Raw genomic sequence first — 24190 nt, forward strand, 5'->3', positions numbered from 1 at the left:
GAAATTAGCTCATTGTAACGCAAATATAGTTCAAATCTGCATAAACGACTATTTAGTTGATAGCTTATGAATTACTGAATATTTAAAGTCCATCACTTAATAATTTGACCGATAAATATTCGAAATATAGGTAACAGTAATTATGTCATACTTTAGTCGAGTAACTTTTAAATTTTAAAGTTTTAAAAAATGTAAAATTTTGCGGAAAGTTGATAAACGGTAAGTATTTATTGTTCTTTTTATTATTATTCACTATATATCCTAATGTTTATGTGCCGAAATAATGAAAATTACCAATAATTATACCACAAATAATGGCTCCAAATATGTATCTACCATTTCACTGTACGTTGCTTAGTTTTTGACCCCTGGTTAATCGTATTTTATTTTTAATATTTTATTTGTTTTTTACATCATTTTACAAGAAATTTTATGAAGATTTTTATAATATAATTCAAAATTTGATACTATGTTCCATTTTAAAGATATTTCGTTTTCAATTCAGAACCGACAATAATTTCCCCGTAAAATTCGCGTACAGGATGTTCGCATATTGTATGAAATTGAAAAATTTAATTGTTCGTCTTCATACATATGTTTTGTTTATATTGATGGGTATCGTTTTTGTGGTATTTATTGTCCTCAGGTTTAATACGATATAATCAACTATACAAATTATAGTCTGTAACCTCTATGGAATTCCTTTAATTTTAGTATATTATGGTTAAAAGTGTATATTATATGCTGGAAAAATAGTAAAAAAAACCTACATCGGGAACAATGGTTTTCACTATGACCTATATACATATAGGACAAAGTGACTATGTTACTATGTAATTTGTGTAGGACAAACTGAAATTTAACACATTAATTGTACAACATATTCTTACCTTAATACAAATGCAACAAATTATTTTTTATTGGGGAACCATATGTTTCTGAAAAAATAAAAAACCGGCCAAGTGCGAGTCGGACTCGCGCACCGAGGGCTTCGTACAAACTTATTTTTTTAATTATGCTGTAGGTATCTTTCAATTCATATTTTAGAATTCTTTATCTGTGCTATAAGACGTTGCTATTGTAAGTTTTTATAACCTTGCAAATGTCGAAAATTACGAAAATTTGCAGCATAAACGGTTGTATCTTTTGATTGCGTTGGCATATATTATGTTTGATTCTGTTTTTATTTTGTTTTTCTGTCGTCTCACAATTTCAAAATGAACGACAACACGGGAGTTGTCATTTTTGAAACCCAGATAGTCCAAAGATGTTTTTACACATATTTTGGGGTTATTTCTTTAAAACTGGAAGAATGTTTTTTTATAGTTTTGAACCTCAATACGATTCGCGCTTCAAGGACTCCGAACAAACCTTTTATTATGTTTTAACTTCTAGTGTTTTTAGTGAATTTTTCTTTATCTGTGCTGTAAAACCTTGCTTTTAACCAAGTCCACTTAACTTTTGACCCGTAGGTTTTGATTCCCTTGCTAGTAGTTGCGGTTTTCAGAATATGCCGCATATGAATATTATTTCTTCTGATTGCGTCTTAAATCTTATATCTCCATACCAATTTGCATGAAATTTGGTATGGAGATATTTTGATACCCGAGAAAGGACATAGGCTACCTTTTATTGCGAAATATGTACCACGGGCGAAGCCGGGGCGGACCTCTAGTATGTATATAAAAATGAATCGCAAAATGTGTTGGTAAGCGCATAACTCGAGAATGGCTGAACCGATTTCGATAATTCTTTTTTTATTATATTCCTTGAAGTACGAGGATGGTTTAAATTATGTTATTTGTGATTATTCTTATATCTGTTTTATAAAACATTGCTTTTTACCAAATTTAAAGATTTTATGTACTTGGGAAGTACCCTGTCGGTTTTGATTCCATTGCAAAAGTCAAAATTTGCTAAAAATTGCAGCATTAATGGCTGCATCCCAAAGGGTTTGGTTTTTAAGGGTCCAGAACCCTAATAGGATCACGTCTGTCCATCCCATCTGCCCATCTGTCTGTCAAGACCCATTTTCACAGGAACGCGTGATGTGACATAAAACTGAAATTTATATTGATTACTTGAGTCGATTGAAGCTGTGAAAAAATCAAACTTATAAACCAACGCAATCAAAAGATAAAGCCGTTTATTAACTCAGGCCCCGGAATCACAGACACAATAGAAAATCTATTGTATCGTGGACCGATCGGGCCGTTCGGGGCTCAATGGGTTATGCTGCAAATTTCGACATTCGCAAGGGAATCGACACCTACAGGGTACTTTCCGTGTACGTAGAGTTTTGAAATTGGGGTAAAATAAGGTCTTATAGCGCAGATTGAAGAATAATTTCGAAAAACATAAAATTTCGGAGTTACAACATAATAAAAATGTTGTGTGGTTTTATGAAAACACGGTAAAAGTGAAACTGTTCGAACGGTTCCGAACACTGCCTTATACCTACTCGGCAGCTGACCGTCACGCGACATGCGCTACACAGACCAAAAAGTTTGAGACGATGTAATAAAAGTTTCACTTTAAAAATTGGTTTGTTCGGAGCCCACGGTGTGCGAGTCCGACTCTCACTTGGCCGGTTTTTTATTCTTATGTACTATATGTAGTACATTGGTAGGCCGAATGTTAAAGCTGATGTAGATCGCTGTCTGAAGATTATTTTTATTTGCATTCATGACTTTAAATAGCCTTGGAACATTACTTATTTAATAAAACGAATTAAATGCATCATTTGCAGTACGCCTGCAAATATAAATCTACCCTCTCATTTTGTAAATGACTAGCGATAACAATTATTGTATTTTTGCCTTTTGGTGTCAAAACTGCTTCTATTACCCAGAAGAAGAATGCAATTTTTCTATTTGAAGATATCACATTGCTGTTTAAACTACATAATCAATAATAACTTATTTGTTAGGTAACCCTAAAATAAAGTTCCGTCTTGATATTTTAATTTTCTTTCGAAAATAAAAATTTGTATTTGATAGAATAACCTTTTCTGATTCGTAAGCATTTGAGTATCAATAAAAGAGAATTCAAATGGATCCAAACAACGATTCTTATGGCAATGGAAGACAAGACACTCCAAGGCTTACTTTAACAATAGGACGTAACAGTATTTGAAATCAAGAAATATAACTCTGTATATTTTGTCAAATGAACAGATAATAATACTAACACGATTAGTGTTTGGGAATTTACAGCTTTTAATTCCTGATACCAGGATTCTTCATGAAATTCTACACATAACACGTCTTACTTTATTCCAATCAAAATATTTTTTAAGTTTCATGCTGTTTGTGTACTATGGACTCCCTAAACTACTGAACCGATTTTAATATAATTTTACCGATTAGTTTATATCTTAATTACAATATGCTTGGAAATACTGCATGTATTGAAGTACAACTAGATTGGATAGCGTTCATCACTTTCCTGATCACATTCAAGTGGAACCTCGTGGTAATAAATCGTCGTCTCGAGGCGGTCGTTGTGTCCGATCCGATGTATAAGAAAAAATGAACAGAAGTTAACGTTATTTATGCTAAGTTGCAAATATTCCTATTTATTGGCCAATGTTGGCGTCAACACCACACATTACAACCACATGAGTATATAAATAGTACAGACACAAAGCTTCATAAGAATTTTTTTTTTGTCAGTTAAGTAAAATTTATTTAAGTAAATAAAACATTTAGATGTATAATAATTGTTTATTTATTTTGAATCTTTAAGTTTATTGATTTTTATCCTTAACATAAGCTGTATTTTATAAAAAATATTTAAAACTCGAATTTCCGAAATTTTTGATTTATAAGTTAAATGTAACGGTTTATAATTAAGTTATGGTATAATTAAATGTAGATTTCACTTTTGTACAGCTAAGACATTTTTCTGTATGGATACAGTGCCTTTCGATTTGTAGTTGGACAACATTTCATTTTATAGGTACTATATTATAATAATTAAGAGCATGAAAGAAAAAAAGCATTTCTTCATAATGCTATTGTTACCACAAAAAATATTTTCTTAATCGCTAATTTTAAGAAAAAATAAATTAAAATTAAAATTGATGTGGAGACGTTATACATACAGACGTTAGAACAAAGTCCACCATAAGAATGAAGTCATTTAGGAATAAGACGATTTTTAAACATTAATAAAAACCTAAATATTTTAAAAAAGTAAAAATTACTGTTAGTTTTTATCTAGTTTTGATTAAAATAAAAATAAAAAAAAGTAGCAAAAATTTTTGAAATGTTCTAATTTTGGAGCAGACTGTAATGTCTGTATTTGTATGAACATATGTGGAGATCGCGTCCACTTATTTTCATGCGTAAACGATGATATTCATACTCAACTTTCTCGAATTTTTATAAAATAAACCTATGTTTTTGTTATATTCACTCAAAAGATTGTCTATTCTAGTGTGAAAATACAAAAATAAAAATCTAAAATACCTTGATATTATTTTTTTATGAGTATTTTTCTTTACAATGTCATATTTTTTCAAAATGTGTGGGAAAAAATGCTTCTAATAAGTAAAATAAACACGCCAGGGAGTAAGTAAGGTAACTAATATAAAGTTTGGTTATCTAGTTAGCATCAAAATTTACAAGAGTGTCACAGGTTAAAGTTTACATCACAAATTTTAATATCGAAAAAAATCGGCAAATCAGCGCCGACCGCTCGAATTTCTCCGACAGACAGCACCTTTTTGACGCGGCGCGCCGCGACAGCTGAGGGGTTAAATAATCCCTAATGTTTTGTCATGTCTGAGCTATGAAATATATATCTGATTTTTATTTACCTATTTGTACTTATTGGTTTTAATTGTGTAGAAAATTGACATTATATTTACTTATAAGTTGTAACTTATTTATTATTTATCCCAACAGTCACAAGCTAGCATGATTATTGATTATATTAAAAAAGAGCATTTAAATTGAAAATAATACTCCAAATAAATACTTACAAAAGATTATTTTTTTTATTATTTTAGAAAAAATAGCATTGTATTTTTGGTCCTGTCCCCTACTTTGACTTCTATGTATAAACTTACACAGGTGTATCTTCATATATATTCAGAAATGCTATTCTTATTACCTACTTGTATTAAACTAGTAAAACACGTCTAATCATTATATCTATGTTCTCATAGATAATAAGAAATTAATCACAAATGAAGACATTGATGGTAATCGCTATAAATATTTTTCATATATACAACACTAGCTGCTCCGCGCGGTTTCACCCCCGAGGCTCCACTCCTGTTGGTCGTAGCGTGATGATATATAGCCTATAGCCTTCCTCGATAAATGGGCTATCTAACACCGAAAGAATTTTTCAAATCGGACCAGCAGTTCCCGAGAATAACGCATTCAAACAAACAAACAAACTCTTCAGCTTTATAATGTTAGGATAGATTAATATTTATTTTACCTAAATATTTTATTTCTGTACAGTGATTAACTGTAACTAGGAATTGTAGGTATCATCTTTCATTAATGATGTACTTAACTTATAACGAGGACATAAAGTCTTAAGTTTATTTCAATAGAATGCTCTCAATGTTTCCAAAGGTCTTGTGAATAAAAAAACATAAGAATTTCATACTTTTATTGTCATTTTATCACCGATACACTTTATAAGTTTAAAATCAGCCTTGTACATTGCAGAAATACATTGAAATTCGAAAATTTCATCACAGTATGAATATTTGAAGCACTTAATTTCATTTTGATTAATATAGACATTTAATTAAAAGTAAATGGCATTATGTAAATGGCTTGTGATGCCTCTTAATATAAAAGATAATAAGTAATAACATCTAAAATTAAACAGCTCTAAAAATAAATGAGCAGAGTGAATAATTTGATTATTTTTTGCCTTATAGTTGATGCAGTTTAACTACCTAATTGTTATGTTTTGTGACATCAGTCTAAAATTTACTGCATGTTTTATCAATACATATATACATAATAATAAGTCATTGATAATATATTTGTTAGCATAGTTCACAACATACCCATAACATGTTAACAAGCTTATAATGACTGCAAGCATATTTTTATACAAAAATAAAATATTTGAGTCTTAAATAACAAACTTCATAGAAAAATTATTATTTTAACTTAAAAAATAAATATGTAATATATCACACAAATATATTTTGTACCTATAGAATTTTTGCAAACAGAATACGTTTTTGGGCAAAATGACAAAATGACGTCATCGAAGCCATGCGGCATGGCTTTGATGACGTTATTTTTTATCGGTAACAGAGATGCTAACCATACTGACAATTGCGGGGCGAGCTAAGGGAATGCGGGGGGAAGCAGGCGGGTTCTCGCACTCCAGCGATGCGTCAAGTTAATGTGACCGCGTTGTATGCATATCCTTAATAAATATATTGGAAGATACAAGTAAATGGCGAGTATTAAACATGTCTATATTCAACATACACAAATAGAATATAAAATATGTCATTAGTTTACTAAAAGAATTGTATAAAGAATTACTTAATCTACTGTAGTAATGTCATAAGTCATAACATTTTAAACAGGAAAACTTAAATTAAAATCCTATAAGCACCTTATTTCATAATAACATAAAGTATACAACATTCAATACTATAAAATAGTAAGTAAATGGCCACATTCCACCTGATTTTCACTTTCAATCAAAGCAACTGCAATCACAATCACACCCATCCGCATTGCTACAACAGTCTGCGTCACCACTATTGATATCTCCACTAGACTCACAACAAGATGTAATACATTCCCCACACCCGTCAAAACAAGCCTCCGTACATTCGCCAATTCGAACACAACACCATGCTATGCAGCGGCACAAGAAATATATGTCATATTCATCAATTACATATGGAGCACAACAACAGTCATCATTTCGCCGTCTATTTTCTTCTGTGTCTGGATCGTCAGGTATTTCATGGTTACTACTGAGTGGCTGTGTTACTATTAACTGTTCTTGACTTAAAATATGTTCAGAATTCGGACTACTTTCTGATAAGTTTGGAGTATTCGATTCTATACCACTATTTGAGATATCGTTGTTGATTGTGGGCAGTACGTTCAGAACTTCTTCAGCCATTATATTGATAGAAATACCACTTTATTAAATGTTTATTAATAACTTTTTACTTTGAGTTATGTTTCACTATCATTGTAACTTTCTCGATGCTTATGGATGCTTACAGATAATTTGTTTTAGATTGAAATGAGCACAATATAAATGAACATAATGTTCAGTGTAATTTATAAAATAGTAAAATAAAATTATGAACTTTTCCTTATTTTAAAATTTGACACAAAACAAATGTGACATGTGTGATGTGCGGTTTTCACATGTCAAATGTCAATACCTAATCATTGTCAAAGGTCAAGTGTGTTGTCAACAGAAATAATAAGCAATATGCAATAAAGATGCATGAAGCCTTAGGCCGGGTTTCCATCTGCAAGAAAACTTCCGCAAGAAATGTCCGACCTGTAAGTCTTAAGCCCGCCGTTTCCACCACAGAGCAAGTAATGGTTTCCACCTGCAATAATAAGAGTTGCAATCTGCTGTCAGACAGAATGTCGGACCGGACATTTCTTGCGGAAGTTTTCTTGCAGATGGAAAGGCGACCTTAGCATTAGGGTGGAGTGCAAGAAGCTTATATCTAATACACTGGAGATTGCAATAAGACCATTAACTTGTAACAAGAAAATATGACGTTGAATGACGCCTGTATGTTTTTTATCCGTTTCACACCAACTTGCCAAGTTAGATGTTAGGTCAAACAAAACCAACATGTATTGGTGCATAACATTTGCATAAAACCATTATTCTTTCGAGGTACCTACCTCCCCGAACACCTGAAAATGATAGTAGATCCAGTCATACAACGAAATGGTTTCTTTGGTCGTACAGAGAATATTTTGTTGGCTGTGTTGGCTGACGAAAGAAAAAATATAAGAGTTTCGGCACTGCGTAAAATCCTTAAGGCACGTGATTCAGCAGTTAGGGGCGTGAGAGAATTTAAGGTTCCTCAAATAAATTTCAATGCTGTTGACTACATTGACATCGTCATTTGGAATGATGTGGTCGTCACGGAAAAAATTGATCATTAAGAGCGAGCGCGCACGAGCAACTTTGTCTCCGCAACTATTTTGTCTCTCCCATCAATTTGTATGGGGAGTTGCGTCGCTACGTGCGCGCACTTTCATACTAGCCCATAGGTGGGAGAGACAAAATAGTTGCGGAGACAAAATAGTTGCGGAGACAAAGTTGCTCGTGCGCGCACTGTCTTAATAATACCTCTTCTAAAAAAGTACCCTTGTCACACCCAAGCTACAGAGAGGTGTGTTAAAATAGTAACAGAAGCCTCTGCTGCAGTTCCAATAAGAAGGGATGGATTCATACGAACCCGCCTTCTATCACGTAAAATTATGCCTGTTTTTGAAACAAAAAAAGATTACAAAACACATTGATTTTTTTATTTTTTGCAATTTTTTTTGTCGAAACACCAGTTACTTATAATTTTACATAATTTAGTTCCATGTTTTTATAATTATGATAATACGGATAGTTTCTAAGCTAATAAATGTAATTTTTATTGAAAATTTACTGTTTAATTAATCTCCATCAAACATCTAAATATTGTCTAAAAAGTGTATTTTCTCAAAATATCAGAGGGCTTGGGGCAGTATTTCCATAAATATATCAAGAAATTTAAATATACAGTTTTAAATGTAATCAATAATCATAACTGACAACTTTTGGCAAAAGTTCCATTTCGAAATTCCAAAAAAAAATTACGCTCCACCCCGGGCGGTTAGCATGTAGCATATTCGTAAATAGGGTGTCAAAAATATGCGGAGGCCCTCGGAAATATTAAAAAGAGATGAAAAATTAAGATGAATAGTAATATGTACCTTAAATACCAGATTTTAAATAAAACAAAAGATTTTTGAAAACTATTATTTATTTCTAAGTTCTATTTCTATTTCATGACCTTGGCCTGGTTTATTAATTCCTGTGTTTATAATTTCCATTTTATTGTAATTTCCAGATACTTTAAAATGACGTAGAAGATGTGCGAGGGTTACTTTCATGGTCATAATTCCGTATGCTTTACCTGAAAATAATAAATACATACTCGACTTACACGTGTAAGATACACATTTGAATGGATTTAAGTAATTCGCTGAATAATTAATAATTAATTCTGATATTATACTTATACTTATTAAATGCTTATGAACAAGAATTAAATCAATAAAATCGATTTCGGGTCAATGTTCTATACATAAAATTATGACTTAACATAATATTATGTAACGATATAGTTACTTAGAAATACAGTCTATATGAGATACCTAGTTATCTTAGGTTCAATATCATAAAATAAAAACAACAATTACTTACCGATACAATTCCGTCTCCCGTATCCAAAAGCGCCAAAGAAATTAGGATTATTCGGAAGCCGAGCGGGATCCAGCCATCTCTCAGGATGATACTCTTCAACATCCGGACCCCACTTGGGATGGTGAAGTACTCCATATAACGATATTACACAAATGTGGCCCTTTCGAAGTACTGTATTTTCTAAAAGAATAACAAGTTATTCTATAAAGCTAATAATGGTAAAAGGATTTTTAAAATCGATCGACGCGTTGTCACGGCTTACGGGCTGCGGCGCCCAATCCAATGTACCTATTTTAAAAACCCCTAAAACGACAAGAGCAGGGCAGAAAAACGTTTTTATTTTTTGCAAAACATCATTTTATAGTCTATACTAATATTATAAAGCTGAAAAGTTTGTTTGTTTGTTTGTTTGAACGCGCTAATCTCATGAACTACTCGTCCTATTTGAAAAATTATATCGGTGTTGGATAGCTCATAGTCATAGCCCATTTATCGAGGAAGGCTATAGGCAATATCATCACGCTAAGACCAATAGAATCGGAGCCACGCGGGTGAAACCACGGAGCGCGTTATAATATAATAGTATACTTACTAAGTTGTACATCTTTAGCTATAATGCGTGCAGTTAATGGTGCGACAGTGCAAAATCGGATTGTTTCTTTCAACACTGCTTCGACGTACGTCAGCCGAGATAGATCTTCTTTTAACACATCCCTGTCTTCGTCGAAAATTTCTTTGATCCTATAATAATTAGAATACACATATTGATTTTCGCAGCGTCAGCCCAGCGTCAGGAAGGAAAACTCAACTTATTTTTATATATGTAGTAGAAGAATAGTCAAATATAAAGACAGTCTAACTCTACTTAACACACGGCAAATATTCTGATTTAGAAGCTTTCTTGTTTTTTTTTTTTGCTGCAACTAGTGTTCCGACTTAAAGTGGGTACATGAGCTCGCTTCGTTGGAACTCGCTACGTTGGAAAAAATGATACCTAAGTTAAATTTAAATTCAAATAATTTGGAAAGTCCAAAAGTGCACGCCTCATAATTTTTTTTTAATAATTATTTTTGTTTATTTAATAACAATTAAACCACATCGAATCAGACCCTGAAAAATGAAAGGGTTCTATTCCCGAGCATACTCAAGCGTAAGAGAAAAAAAAAGACTCGATTAGTAAAGTATTTCGGTCGCTATCGTGTTAACAAGAAAAAGGATCCGCACATACAGACACACGGACGTCCAAGACAGAACTTTTTTAAACTGTTTTTTAACTAGTTTAAATAACAAAAATGACATCAAAAATATCATGAACGTTAAAAATAGTGTTTTTTCTTAATATGTGTGTGTATGTATTATCTTACAAGTGCAATGTATGATACATAAAGACATTTTAAGTTTGAAAAATCAGATGTTTTGCGCGAAGTGACAGTAGTACCCACCTCAACGCTTCGCTTATGAGGCGTGCAAAAGTTAGTCAAGTTCTATTGGACAAAATATATCTTAATACTACTTTTTTCAACAATATTACTCACTCCTGGTAACATTTTTCTTGAATTTCAGGATAAGTGCCAAGCAATACTAGTGTGTAGGTCAATATTGACGAACTAGTCTCAAAGCCTGTTAGAATAATATTGTTCATTTCATCCCTGATATCTTTTTCCTTTAGAAGCACATTGTCGAAGTCTAGTAGACGGTGCAGGAATGGTTTAAACTTGGTATCTGAAATAACACAAATATCCTCTATAGGTCTTCTATAGGATTAGGGAATTGCAATTCGTAATAAAATTATACGATTCGTTCGATATCTTATTAGTCCGAACTTATTGAATCTAATTCTATTAACATACCTGATTTAAAACTGTATTTGCTAGGCTCTTCTCTTCTTTTTCTTAAAACCTGCAATAAGAAGTAGCCCGTAAAGTTATAATATATATTAGATATAACTACTTATTTTTATTATTAGGTACACTAAGCACTGCCTACGATTTCAATCGATTGCTACGGGTAAAAATATTGTAGGCATTTATTAATTCAGATGAAAATCTATTTCTGTGCCAAACTTTGACCTTACAGGCATTTTTTGCGTAAAAGCGGATCAGAAGCTGTCCATCCAACCTTAGAAACTTTCGACTACCTATTTTTAAACCAGTAGCAGCCAGCAGGATTAAATGAAAGTGATAATGATTATGCTAATAATTCCTTACCATATTAGTCAATTCGTGTGTAATCCCGACGTAGTAGTCTTCGTTTCTCTTAATATTTGATTTCTCATACAACGTGTCACTCAGCAACCATGGATATTTTACCCGATCACTAATGTTGGTTATCGCACCACGGAACGCTTTTAAGCAGTCCTCGTTGAAGGCACTTTCACCTGTGATATCGACGCCTGCCGTTGTCCCTATGGTGTCATAAATAATATATAATATAAATAACATAGAATTATGTATGTATTATGTATATGCGATGGTTCCACTATGTAGTTTTAAAAATTGTTTGAACATATTCTAAGGTTTACATTTCCTCAGATTGTATTTCTTTTAACTCTCCAACAATTAGATAATTCGCGAAAATTTTTATACTTAAAGTACCTATCTTATAAGTCTTTATTATCATTTAAGAGTTAAGAGACGTTAGAGGTTAAGAGACGATTATATTGTCGAGGTTTAACTTTAAATATTCAAAATTCAAAAGAGATAGAAGACCCTTACAACAAATGGTTTCCAGGGTATTTTTTTCAAAGCTGTTTAGCTGATCAAAGGGGCCGCAGTCAACCCGCTCCTTCCACTCCTGGACCAAACGACGACTTTGATCGTTAAAAATACCCATAAAGCTGTCCAAAACAACCTGGTTAAAAGTTGGATTCACGATTTTCCTGTGCTCTTTCCATACAGACACTGTAAATATAAAATTAAAATATATTTTAACTGTATGTACTCTCTTGTCAGGGTATAAAACTACTAGTCCGGGAGCCAGCTACAGATTTTCATAACATAGTTCCAGATTTTCATAACCAAGATTTGTCATTTCCTCCCAGATGAAAATTTGTGAGCTGATTGTTAATATACTGATGCGATAAATAAAAAAAATCAGCTAGCAATAAGTTGAGGAAAACCTAGTCAGCTGATGCATATAAATTGGCAGTAGATGCTTCTGTCTAACTCCTATGCAATGTAATAACTTTCAAAGTATCAGCTGACGGTTTTTCTAACAAGATACAGCCAGCTGACCTATATACATATTTATCCACAGTAACATATAAGCTATCATCAGGTAAATTTTTGTTTGAGAGGAAATCACGGAAAATATATTTTTTTTTCATGTTCGAGACACCAGCTGACGTATAATACTATACTCTGATGCATCTGACGAATTATTTCTCGAAAGGAAATAATTAACCAAATTTGCACCTGACTCCCGGACTATACTGGCCGGATTTAAACTGTGGATTTAAATAAATATTTTTTCGTTATAATCAAGTTATAATATAGCCACAGAATATAGCTTCTTGCTCACATGCTCGTCCTTGACAGTTGACACAATTTAATTTGAATTCGATTCTACGGCCTACGCACGTCACAGACGCACGTGCCTGGAAGTGAAAAGTCGAGGGCACAGCTATAAAATTTTCAATTAAAATTTAAAGTAACTAAGTAAGTAGCTAAGAAGTTATCAAAATAGAAGATTTTTTCTTCCTATCTCCATTCGAGTACTTACCTGGTCCAAAAAGGAGGCCATCGCCAAGAAAATGATTCGTAACTCTTTTCATGAAACCCGGTTTGTGCATGCATGTACTGAGCACAGTGTTACAATCGTCTGGATCGGTAATGGCTGTAAATTGTTTAATTATTTCTTAGTACTTAATTCAATTGTAGAACGTAAGTAGTTTAATTGTAATTTGTAGAGATAAGTAAAACTATGTCGTATTCCTTCAGTTTATGTTGTATTATTTCATACTATCTTCGGAGTTTCTTGCCGGTTCTTCTTCGTAGAAACAGCTTTGTTAAAACTATGTTAAGACGATTCAAAGTGCTTCTAGAAGAGACTGAGTTTGAGTTTATCTCAACTAAATTCTCGCTCACCCGAACGGCCCGATCGGTCCACGACACAATAGATTTTCTATTCTGTCTGTGATTCCGGGGCCTGAGTTAGGTATTAAGCTGCACATAGCAGCGTTTATAAAAGGTACCTACCTCTACGAGTACATAGTATCAAGTGTCTAGTGTGTGTTAATATGATATTTGATATTGATAGCTTCGGATATATCATGCGTAACAGAATATGACCTCTTTCAACTTATCATGCACGGCCAAGTTGCAGGAGACGATATTATAGTTAGGTTTACCATTATCTCATAAAACAGTATTAATTCCAGAATGGATAGATGACAAAGCTATATTATCGCCTAGCACCATCACTTTCTTACAATGAAAATAATCCAGTTTTAATGGTTTGAAAAGAGGAATAAGTCAGTGTTTAAAATTTAAATTATGTGTTTAGACAAGTAACAGCAAGTGAAACTGTAAATATGTAACTACATTAGTTATAATATATAAAAAAAATCAATTGTCATTACGTGATTGTGTTTGTTAAATTTGCATACACAGTGATTTCTATCAATAATAATTAAAATTTAAAATTATACAATAGCACAGTTTGTTATGAAATCAACGAGTACCTAGTAATAAAGATGTACCTATGAACCATACTGAATATTCATAAAATAGTAATGAACAATATATTAAGTAAAAGTAGGTATATGTATTTATTTATTTATACTTATTTATATAAAAACAAGCTTTCCGCCCACGGCCTCGCCCGCTTTATCTTGAACCTAATAAATTACACTAAAACCAGAGAGTGCTTCCTCTTGACTCACTCTATCTTTAAAAAAACCGCATTATCAGTTTCCCCATAAAGGATCACTTTGTTGTCCATCTGTCTGTCTGTCAAGACTCAAGACCCTTTTTGGTCAGGAACGCGTGGTATGCAGCTGAAATTTATTACAAAATTGAATACCTACTCAAGTCTACGGTCCCTTGATTCTATGAAAAAATCATACAATAAAGGCCAACGCAATCAAAAAATACAGCCGTTTATGCTGCAAATTTTCGCAAATTTCAACATTCGTAAGTCTGGCACAGGCCACAGATTTAAAAGGAAAAATTGCAAAAAGCTTGGATTTAAAGTTACAATGTATTTAATCAATAAAAATAACTACGTTAAAAAAAACAAAGACTGGTGCCAAGCCAATGTAAAACTTACCGGTTTTTAAACCTATTTAATAAATAGCACATCTAAACAATACGCAGTAATTAATAATATCAAATCTTTGTTATTTTTTACTTTTCCGTTTTTGAAGCCGGTTTTTTTTAACGTAGTTATTTTTATTTAATAATTTTTAGTGTATTTTTCAACACGAATCAAACGAGCCCAAACTCGATAATTAATTACTGAGTTCCTATGGCCACCTTCCGATTTCATTATCAAATCAGCTCCATGTGATGATAAATTTTCATCACTATCCAATTTACATACGTATACAAAATTTCAGCTCAATCGGTAACCGGGAAGTGAATCAAAGTTACTTGCTAGATTTTCAATAAAGTCATCGAGATCAGACAAAAATGCTAATAAAATAAAAACTACTGGGCCTACCCGAATGAAATTTTTATGGGACCAATTCGAAACAATTCCACATCAAACAAAAAAGAATCACGTAAATCGGTTCAGAAACCTCGGCGTAATCGGTGTACATACATAAAAAAAAAACATACCGGCCGAATTGATAACCTCCTCCTTTTTTTTGAAGTCGGTTAAAAATAGGTTTGTTCGGAGCTCTCGGTGCGTTTTGTTTGTTATTCATTTTTGTATAATATCATGGCAAATACACTTATGAGTAATTTTTTCGTCTTAAAAAAATTGTAAATATTTTTGTAACAATTATTTTAGTGAATATAAAGCGAACTTTTTAGAACTTGGTGATCGGTATTTTTTTTAAGAAAATTTATAAAGTTTTAGACAAAGCAGGCGAAGTTGCGATTCGGGAGTTCCTCTTAATATTTAACAAATATTACAAAATATACTCACCATATATAGGGAACATTCCCACATAACACACAGACACATCACCGTTCGCTATAGTGTATCGAGTTATGCTCTTTATTCGTTCCCATCTTACTGAAAATATGAATAGGAATGTAATTTTTGGATAGTAGAAAAAAAACATCGCCGTACTGTGGCAACGCCTAGCCTCTCTTAAAATATAACTTACCTTGACGACTTCCAGATATTAATAGATTTAAGTGACCTAATATTGGCCATCTCCCTGGATATACGGCAACATTACCAGGATACCACTTTATCGTAATAAAAATGTATAGAAATAAAAGAAAACAAAAAATAAGGAACCACAACATTTTTGTTAACTGCCGCGCAATAGAAATGAAATATCAATGCTTACATACAATTATGCAACATGGTATAATTATTTTAATATGTACTTATAAATGCTAAATACTTACAGGGGTCAATAAAATTATGCATTGTAAACAAATAATTTACAATGAAAATGTGATTACTTACCTAATTGTGAAAATATAAATATAATACCCCGAGTTTTCCGGGGGGAGGTGCATGTTTGAGCTGCATTTGCAATATTTCTAAGTGAAAAATTAACCGTCCCGATATCTTGTACCGGTATGCAAACTGCAGATGCAAGAAGCTACATGTTAGATTATTTGAAATATTCTTTCCACCTAGAGGCTTTTTATTTCTCTCATCTATCACTCATGTATCTGTCGTGGCCATATCGTAGATTTGCTCATTTCATGAAATGATGGATCATTTCACGAAATGGTCGCATTTCATGGTCCTTTAAGGTTGCACTTTTTTTTGTTAGGTTAGTTCAGTTTTTTTTATATAAAAATGGTAAATATAAAAATGGTGGTTTTTATATAAAAAAAACTGAAGGGGACCTAACAAAAAAAAGTGCAACCTTAAAGGACCTAACGGGGACCCATCGATTAAGGTCATTTTCGACCAAAATTCCATTGATGGGGTGCTAAATTTGCATTGGTGTTAGAGCGAGCGCGCACGAGCAACTTTGTCTCCGCAACTATTTTGTCTCCGCAACTATTTTGTCTCTCCCACCTATGGGCTAGTATGAAAGTGCGCGCACGTAGCGACGCAACTCCCCATACAAATTGATGGGAGAGACAAAATAGTTGCGGAGACAAAGTTGCTCGTGCGCGCTCGCTCTTACTTACATCTGATTCGTTAGTCGCCTCAAACTGCGCACAGCACAGGGGCACAGGACAGGCGCACAGCCCCTATCTTTTCGCACGATTGTGTAAATGCATGGTACGAAGTTTAAATATGAAATTGTTTTTTGATCAATCCTAAGCATTTGGAAAGTAGGACTTTTTCTTGTTTTCGTATTAGGACAATATTTTTATAGCGTACCTAAAATTACCTACTCGTATACCACAGGTGGTATACCGTCTACCGTCCGCGTCGCGTCGCGGTCGGTAGTTCTCACAAACCATACACAAACAAATAATTGTTTGTGTATGGTTTGTGTATAATTAGGTACTTACGCTCTATAAGCACGTAGTAACCTAATTTTATATTACTTATTACCTCATTATAAGTCCGAATTTATTGTGGAATAACGAGCATAACCCAGATTTTAAATAAAACAAAAGATATAGGTAAACTATTATTTATTTCTAAGTTCTATTTCTATTTCATGACCATGGTCTGGTTTATTAATTCCTGTGTTTATAATTTCCATCTTATTGTAATTTCCAGATACTTTAAAATGACGTAGAAGATGTGCGAGGGTTACTTTCATGGTCATAAATCCGTATGCTTTACCTGAAAACAATATAGTAGGAGAGCTCGTGGGAGATCGTCTATGTATCGCCTAGGTATGCTTTTTTTTCACCTATTTTAACTTAACTGTTTATAAGAGACAATAAAGAACATTCAAAAATAAAGTGTCGCGTATTTTTTTTTCAAACAATGTGTTCTATAAAATTATGACTTAACATAATATGTAACAATATAGTTACTTAGAAATACAGTCTAAGTATATGAGATAGTTATTTTAGGTTCAATATCATAAAATAAAAACAACAATTACTTACCGATACAATTTCGTCTCCCGTATCCAAAAGCGCCAAAGAAATTAGGATTATTCGGAAGCCGAGCGGGATCCAGCCATCTCTCAGGATGATATTCTTCAACATCCGGGCCCCACTTGGGGTGGTGAAGTACTCCATATAACGATATCACACAAATGTGGCTCTTTCGAAGAACTGTATTTTCTGAAAGAATAATAAGTTATTCTATAAAGCTAATAATGGTAAAAGGATTTTTGAAATCAATCGACGCGTCGTCACGGCTTGCGGTGCCCAATCCAATGTACTTATTTTTCATACCCCTTTAAAGCAACAGGAGCAGGGGAGGACAACGTTTGCCGGGACAGCTAGTATAATACATATGTATAATATACTTACTAAGTTGTACATCTTTAGCTATAATGCGTGCAGTTAATGGTGCAACAGTACAAAATCGGATTGTTTCTTTCAACACTGCTTCGACGTACGTTAGTCGAGATAGATCTTCTTTTAACACATCCCTGTCTTCGTCGAAAATTTCTTTGATCCTATAATAAGAATACATATTGATTTTACTATTCATTATTATAGAAGCGACTAGCAAACCCGGCGAACTCCGTTTCGCCAATGGCTTCGTTTTATATGTACTTAACATTTCATTTTTTCCCGCTTTTCTGTAGAAATTTTTCCCGAATTTTCTTTGCTATAGTATATTCCTAGGGCAGGCGGAAATTCGTACAATGACACGAAGTATTATGTTATCACAAAATAAAACGATACCTATACGCTCTTCATACACTACTTTATCGTTTACGCAGCGTACCGCTTTTCATGGTACAAGGTGAGGTGAGCGACGCGGTCGTTCAGAGATAACAAACTTGTTTTGACTACTTGTTTTAACTGTGAATTCACTAATTTCATAAGATGTTTCTAAAATATTTATTATTATTATAAAACACTTAGAAGTTAGAACCTAAGAGCAGAAGTGGTCTAACATTTTTTTTTTTGTAAATTGTGTCATACCTACAGCTTACTTTCCAACGAATGCAAAACCGTGGAAATCGGTTCGTGCGTTCTGGAGTTATAGTATAGCGTCAGGAAGGAAAACTCGACGTATTTTTATATACTTAGTAGAAGAATAGTCAAATATAAAGACAGTCTAACTCTTTACTTGTCACACGGCAAATATTCTGATTTAGAAGCTTTCTTGTTTTTTTTTTTTGCTGCAACTAGTGTTACGACTTAAAGTGGGTACATGAGCTCACTTCGTTGGAACTCGCTACGTTGGAAAAAATGATAAGTTAAATTAAAATTCAAAAAGGTAGTCAAGTTCTATTGTACAAATTATATCTTACTACTCCATGGTTTTCAATACGAAACAATATTACTCACTCCTGGTAACATTTTTCTTGAATTTCAGGATAAGTGCCAAGCAACACCAGTGTGTAGGCCAATATTGAAGAACTAGTCTCAAAGCCTGTTAGAATAATATTGTTCATTTCATCCCTGATATCTTTTTCCTTTAGAAGCACATTGTCGAAGTCTAGTAGACGGTGCAGGAATGGTTTAAACTTGGTATCTGAAATAACACAAATATACTCTATAGGTCCTCTATAGGATTAGGGAATTGCAATCCATACTAACATTATAAATGCGAAAGTAACTCTGTCTGTCTGTCTGTTACTCAATCACGCCTTAACTACTGAACCAATTTGCATGAAATTTGGTATGGAGATATTTTGATACCCGAGAAAGGACATAGGCTACCTTTTATTGCGAAATAATATGTACCACGTGCGAAGCCGGGGCGGACCTCTAGTTATTAATAAAATTATACGATTCGTTTGATATCTTATTAGTCTAAACTTATTGAATCTAATTCTATTAACATACTTACCTGATTTAAAACTGTATTTGCTAGGCTCTTCTCTTCTTTTTCTTAAAACCTGTAATAAGAAGTAGCCCGTAAAGTTATAATCTGTGGTTATAATATATATATTTACTCTTTATTTTTATACACTAAGCACTGCCTACGATTTCAATCGATGAGGACAAGTAAAAATATTGTAGGCAATTGATAATCCAGACGAAAATCTATTTCTGTGCCAAACTTTGACCTTACAGGCATTTTTTGCGTAAAGGCGGAACAGAAGCTGTCCATCCAACCTTAGCTAAACTTTCGACTACCTATTTTTAAACCAGTAGCAGCCAGCAGGATTTAATGAAAGTGATAATGATTGAGCTATATAATAATTCCTTACCATATTAGTCAATTCGTGTGTAATTCCGACGTAGTAGTCTTCGTTTCTCTTAATGTTTGATTTCTCATACAACGTGTCACTCAGCAACCATGGATATTTTACCCGATCACTAATGTTGGTTATCGCACCACGGAACGCTTTTAAGCAGTCCTCGTTGAAGGCACTTTCACCTGTGATATCGACGCCTGCCGTTGTCCCTGTAGTGTCATAAATAGTATAATAAAAATAATATAGAATTATGTATATGCGATGGTTCCACTATGTAGTTTTAAAAATTGTTTGAACATATTCTAAGGTTTACATTTCCTCAGATTGTATTTCTTTTAACTCTCCAACAATTAGATAATTCGCGAAAATTGTTATAAAGTATCTTACAAGTCCTTATTATCATCGGTTAAGAGACGATTATATTGTCGAGGTTTAACTTTAAATATTCAAAATTCAAAAGAGATAGAAGACCCTTACAACAAATGGTTTCCAGGGTATTTTTTTCTAAGCTGTTTAGCTGATCGAAGGGGCCGCAGTCGACCCGCTCCTTCCACTCCTGGACCAAACGACGACTTTGATCGTTAAAAATACCCATAAAGCTGTCTAAAACAACCTGGTTAAAAGTTGGATTCACGATTTTCCTGTGCTCTTTCCATACAGACACTGTAAATATAAAATTATTATATTAAAACTGTCTGTTGTCAGGATATAAAACTACTGGACGGATTTAAATGAATATTTTTTTCGTTATAATCAAGTTGTAGTATAGCTTCTTGCTCGTCCTTGACACAGTTTAATTTGAATTCGATTCTACGCACGTGCCAACGGAAGTGAAAAGTCGAGGGCACAGCTAGTAAATTTTCAATTAAAATTTAAAGTTACTAAGTAGTTAAGAAGTTATCAAAATAGAAGATTCTTTCTTCCTATCCCTATTCGAGTATTTACCTGGTCCAAAAAGGAGGCCATCGCCAAGAAAATGATTCGAAACTCTTTTCATGAAACCCGGTTTGTGCATGCATGTACTGAGCACAGTGTTACAATCGTCTGGATCGGTAATGACTGTAAATTGTTTAATTATTTCTTAGTACTTAATTAAATTGTAGAACTAATAGACAATGGCCAATAGACATTCAATCATTTCGTGAAATGATCAATCATTTCATGAAATGAGCAAATCTACGATATGGCCACGACATATAGTCATAGATGACAAAGCTATATAGTCGCCTAGCACCATCACTTTCTTAAAGGAAATAATCCAGTTTTAATGGTTTGAAAATAGGAGTAAGTCAGTGTTTAAATTATGTTCTGTTTAGTTAAGTGTGCACAAGTAACAGCAAGTGAAACTGTTCTTTAGTTCATAATAGGACCACTCCTTGAAAATATGGGTATAGGCATAGGCATAAGCATGTATTTAAAAATACATATGTACATTACTTATATAAAAAAAATTGGTTGTTTGTAAAGTAGGTTTACGATCGAGATGTTTACGTGATAACGTCTTATTGGTGGCAGCGCTCGAGATGAGACGGGAGATCGGTCCGTCTCTCTGTCGTTATACCTTTTTTTTTATAGTGGGGAAATCTTCCAAAGGTACCCACGGCCCCCGGGGATGGAGCCAAGGGTTATGTCGGATTCTTACCGACTAAAACCCCACTGTGTTCCGACGAGCCGCGCAGTTAGCCGGGGCCGCGGGTACTCTTAGAAATCTGTCGTTATACCTGCGATCACGTTCGTGAGGTTTTGGTGTGACACAAGTTTCTGAACATGTCACCCGACTAAAACGATTTTAAAAACGTTATCACGTTAAAAACAATTGTCATAAAGTGATTGTGTTTGTTAAATTTGCATACACAGTGATTTCTATCAATAATAATTAAAATTATACAATAGCACAGTTTGTTGAAGACAACAAGTTGTAATAAATAAGTACCTATGAACCATACTGGATATTCATAAAATAGTAATGGACATATATACGTGTTTATTTATTTTTACTTATTTATATAAAACAAGCTTTCTGCCCGCGGCTTCGCCCGATTTGTCTTAAACCTAATCTATTATCTATACTAATATTATAAAGAGGAAACCTTTGTATTTTTGTATGTTTGTATTGAATAGGCTCAAAAACTATTGGATCGATTTCAAAATTTCTTTTACCATTACTTAGAGGGATTCTTCCGAATCCGTATAGGCTATATTTTATCCCGGAAAACGTAAATATGTTCGCTAGTAAATTATATACCAACTAAAACCAGAGAGTGCATGGTCTTGACTCACTCTATCTATTAAAAAAACCGCATCAAGATGTTTCGTTATCGCGATTATGATATGATATTGTGTGCTTTGTCTTTTATTATGAAATCTACCTCAAAAGGAAAAAACGGAACCCTAGGATCGCTTTGTTGTCCGTCTGTCTGTCTGTCAAGACGCTATTTGGTCAGGAACGTGTGGAGGTATGCAGCTAATGCAGAATAGCTAGTTAGAATTTAATAAAAAATAGGTTTGTTAGGAGCTCTCAGTGCGTGAGGCCGATTCGTACTTGGCCGGTTTTTATTTAATTGCTATTTTTCCCGTTTCTACTTTATCCCTATTTTGTATGTTTGTCTTAATTATAGTTAGTAATTCATTTTTGTATATGATGGCAAATAATACACTTACCTATGACTATTTTTTTGACTTAAAAAAATTGTAACCATTTTTGTATCAATAATTCTTTTAGTGAATTATAAAGCAATTGGATTGATCCTGGATAACGTTTTAGAACATGCTGATCGATTTTTTGACGTGACAACGTCTTATAATTCGATAAAGCCGGCTGCACGCACGAAAAAACATGACTCATGCGGCGTTACCTCGCTCTGAGGCGTTCCATGTAAGGCTGCGAGAGCGCGGAACGAGCGACATAGAAGCAAAGACTACTATGTATATACGGACACATAGAAGCACATTCGGACGTTGTCACGTTCAACTATCGTCAGTAAACCGACTTTACCTACGGACAATTATTTTTTTTTCACTTAATTTATTAAGTTTTAGAGAAAGCAGGCTAAGCTGCGGGTTGCTCTAGACTCTAGAGAGTTCCTCTTAACACTTAACAAATATTACAAAGTACTCACCATATATAGGGAACATTCCCATATAAAACACAGACACATCACCGTTCGCTATCGTGTATCGAGTTACGCTCTTCATTATTTCCCATCTTACTGAAAATATGAATAGGAATGCATGGGATTTTTTTAGATACTTAGTAGAAAAAAATCCGCCGTACCGTGGCAACGCCTAGCCTCTCTTAAAATATAACTTACTTTGACGACTTCTAGTGATTAGATTTAAGTGACCTAATATTGGCCATCTCCCTGGATATACGGCAACATTACCAGGATACCACTTTATCGTAATAAAAATGTATAGAATTAAAAGAAAACAAAAAATAAGGAACCACAACATTTTTGTTAACTGCCGCGCAAAAGAAATGAAATGCCAATGCTTCGCTCATACATATAATTGTATGACATGATATAATTCTTTTAATACTTATACTTAAATGCTAAATACTGACAGGGGTCAATAAAATTATGCATTGGAAATAATTAATAATTTACAATGCAAATCGTTAACAAGTATGATTAAATACTTTTAATTGTGAAAATATAAACATAATAAAATATATTATGTAGATAATCCCTCGAGTTTTCCGGGGGAAGGTGCATGTCCGAGCTACATTTGTAATATTTCTAAGTGTAAAATTATTAGGTACCGGTACCTCTAGCTTGCTAACTGCAGATACAAGAAGCTACATGTAGATTATTTCAAACTAGCTGTGCCCTATGCTGTGCCGCGCGGTTTCACCCGCATTACTCCGCTCCTGTTGGTTGTTGGAATTATGATATATATACAGAAATGTATTTACAAAGATGTATTACATTCTTAGGTGAACTGAAAACTCAATTGTTTTATTTTCGCTTATAGAACAACTCAACAACCGCCGATTCAATGTAAAGTTTTGACTTTCCTACGATTTTATTATAATGTAGGTAAGAATAGATTTAATATACCTACATATTCAAATTAATTCTCTATAGATAAATAAATAGAAATAATATATTAAAATGAATTCTCTTGCCTAAGACTTTATTTACATTCAGGAAATGCATATAAATGCATAGCGTATGAGTATATTAATTATTTAGACTGCACCACCAGGCACTAATTACTTTTACTTCACCCGCGTCGTGATCGTGAAGCACCTTTTACCACATTTCATCCAATTCAAAATTCAAGTCACATTTTATGTGAAAAGCTTAGTTATTTTGCATTCTTCTGACAAAATTATGGTTAAAAACTTTCATCCCCCTGTTTCAAAAA

The 24190-nt window shown here is 33.4% G+C and overlaps 3 protein-coding genes across 3 annotated transcripts; all 3 read right to left on the reverse strand.

Annotated features, from left to right (window-relative positions):
- Positions 1-5616: 5616 nt before the first annotated feature.
- LOC149898207 (uncharacterized) lies at positions 5617-7376 on the reverse strand. Its single transcript, XM_090115478.1, has one exon. The coding sequence runs from the start codon at positions 7126-7128 to the stop codon at positions 6691-6693; it is 438 nt and encodes a 145-aa protein (XP_089971604.1). The 5' UTR covers positions 7129-7376; the 3' UTR covers positions 5617-6690.
- Positions 7377-8996: 1620 nt separating this feature from the next.
- LOC149898208 (cytochrome P450 4V2-like) lies at positions 8997-15887 on the reverse strand. The gene is made up of 10 exons (XM_090115382.1): positions 15722-15887; positions 15538-15627; positions 13165-13278; positions 12159-12344; positions 11652-11848; positions 11295-11343; positions 10980-11166; positions 10037-10185; positions 9445-9624; positions 8997-9154 (listed from the first exon to the last, which is right to left on the reverse strand). Exons 1-10 carry the CDS (start codon positions 15864-15866, stop codon positions 8997-8999), a joined length of 1455 nt encoding a protein of 484 aa, XP_089971508.1. The 5' UTR covers positions 15867-15887.
- Positions 15888-17154: 1267 nt separating this feature from the next.
- LOC149898209 (cytochrome P450 4V2-like) lies at positions 17155-23324 on the reverse strand. Its single transcript, XM_090115430.1, has 10 exons — positions 23131-23324; positions 22939-23028; positions 20765-20878; positions 20297-20482; positions 19832-20028; positions 19468-19516; positions 18963-19149; positions 17970-18118; positions 17598-17777; positions 17155-17325 (listed from the first exon to the last, which is right to left on the reverse strand). Exons 1-10 carry the CDS (start codon positions 23270-23272, stop codon positions 17168-17170), a joined length of 1452 nt encoding a protein of 483 aa, XP_089971556.1. The 5' UTR covers positions 23273-23324; the 3' UTR covers positions 17155-17167.
- Positions 23325-24190: the final 866 nt, after the last annotated feature.

Source organism: Colias eurytheme, chromosome 23 (assembly GCF_061535395.1).
Source record: "Colias eurytheme isolate Ceu_HAF_F1 chromosome 23, ilColEury1 Martin Lab GWU primary, whole genome shotgun sequence".
NCBI lineage: Eukaryota > Metazoa > Arthropoda > Insecta > Lepidoptera > Pieridae > Colias > Colias eurytheme.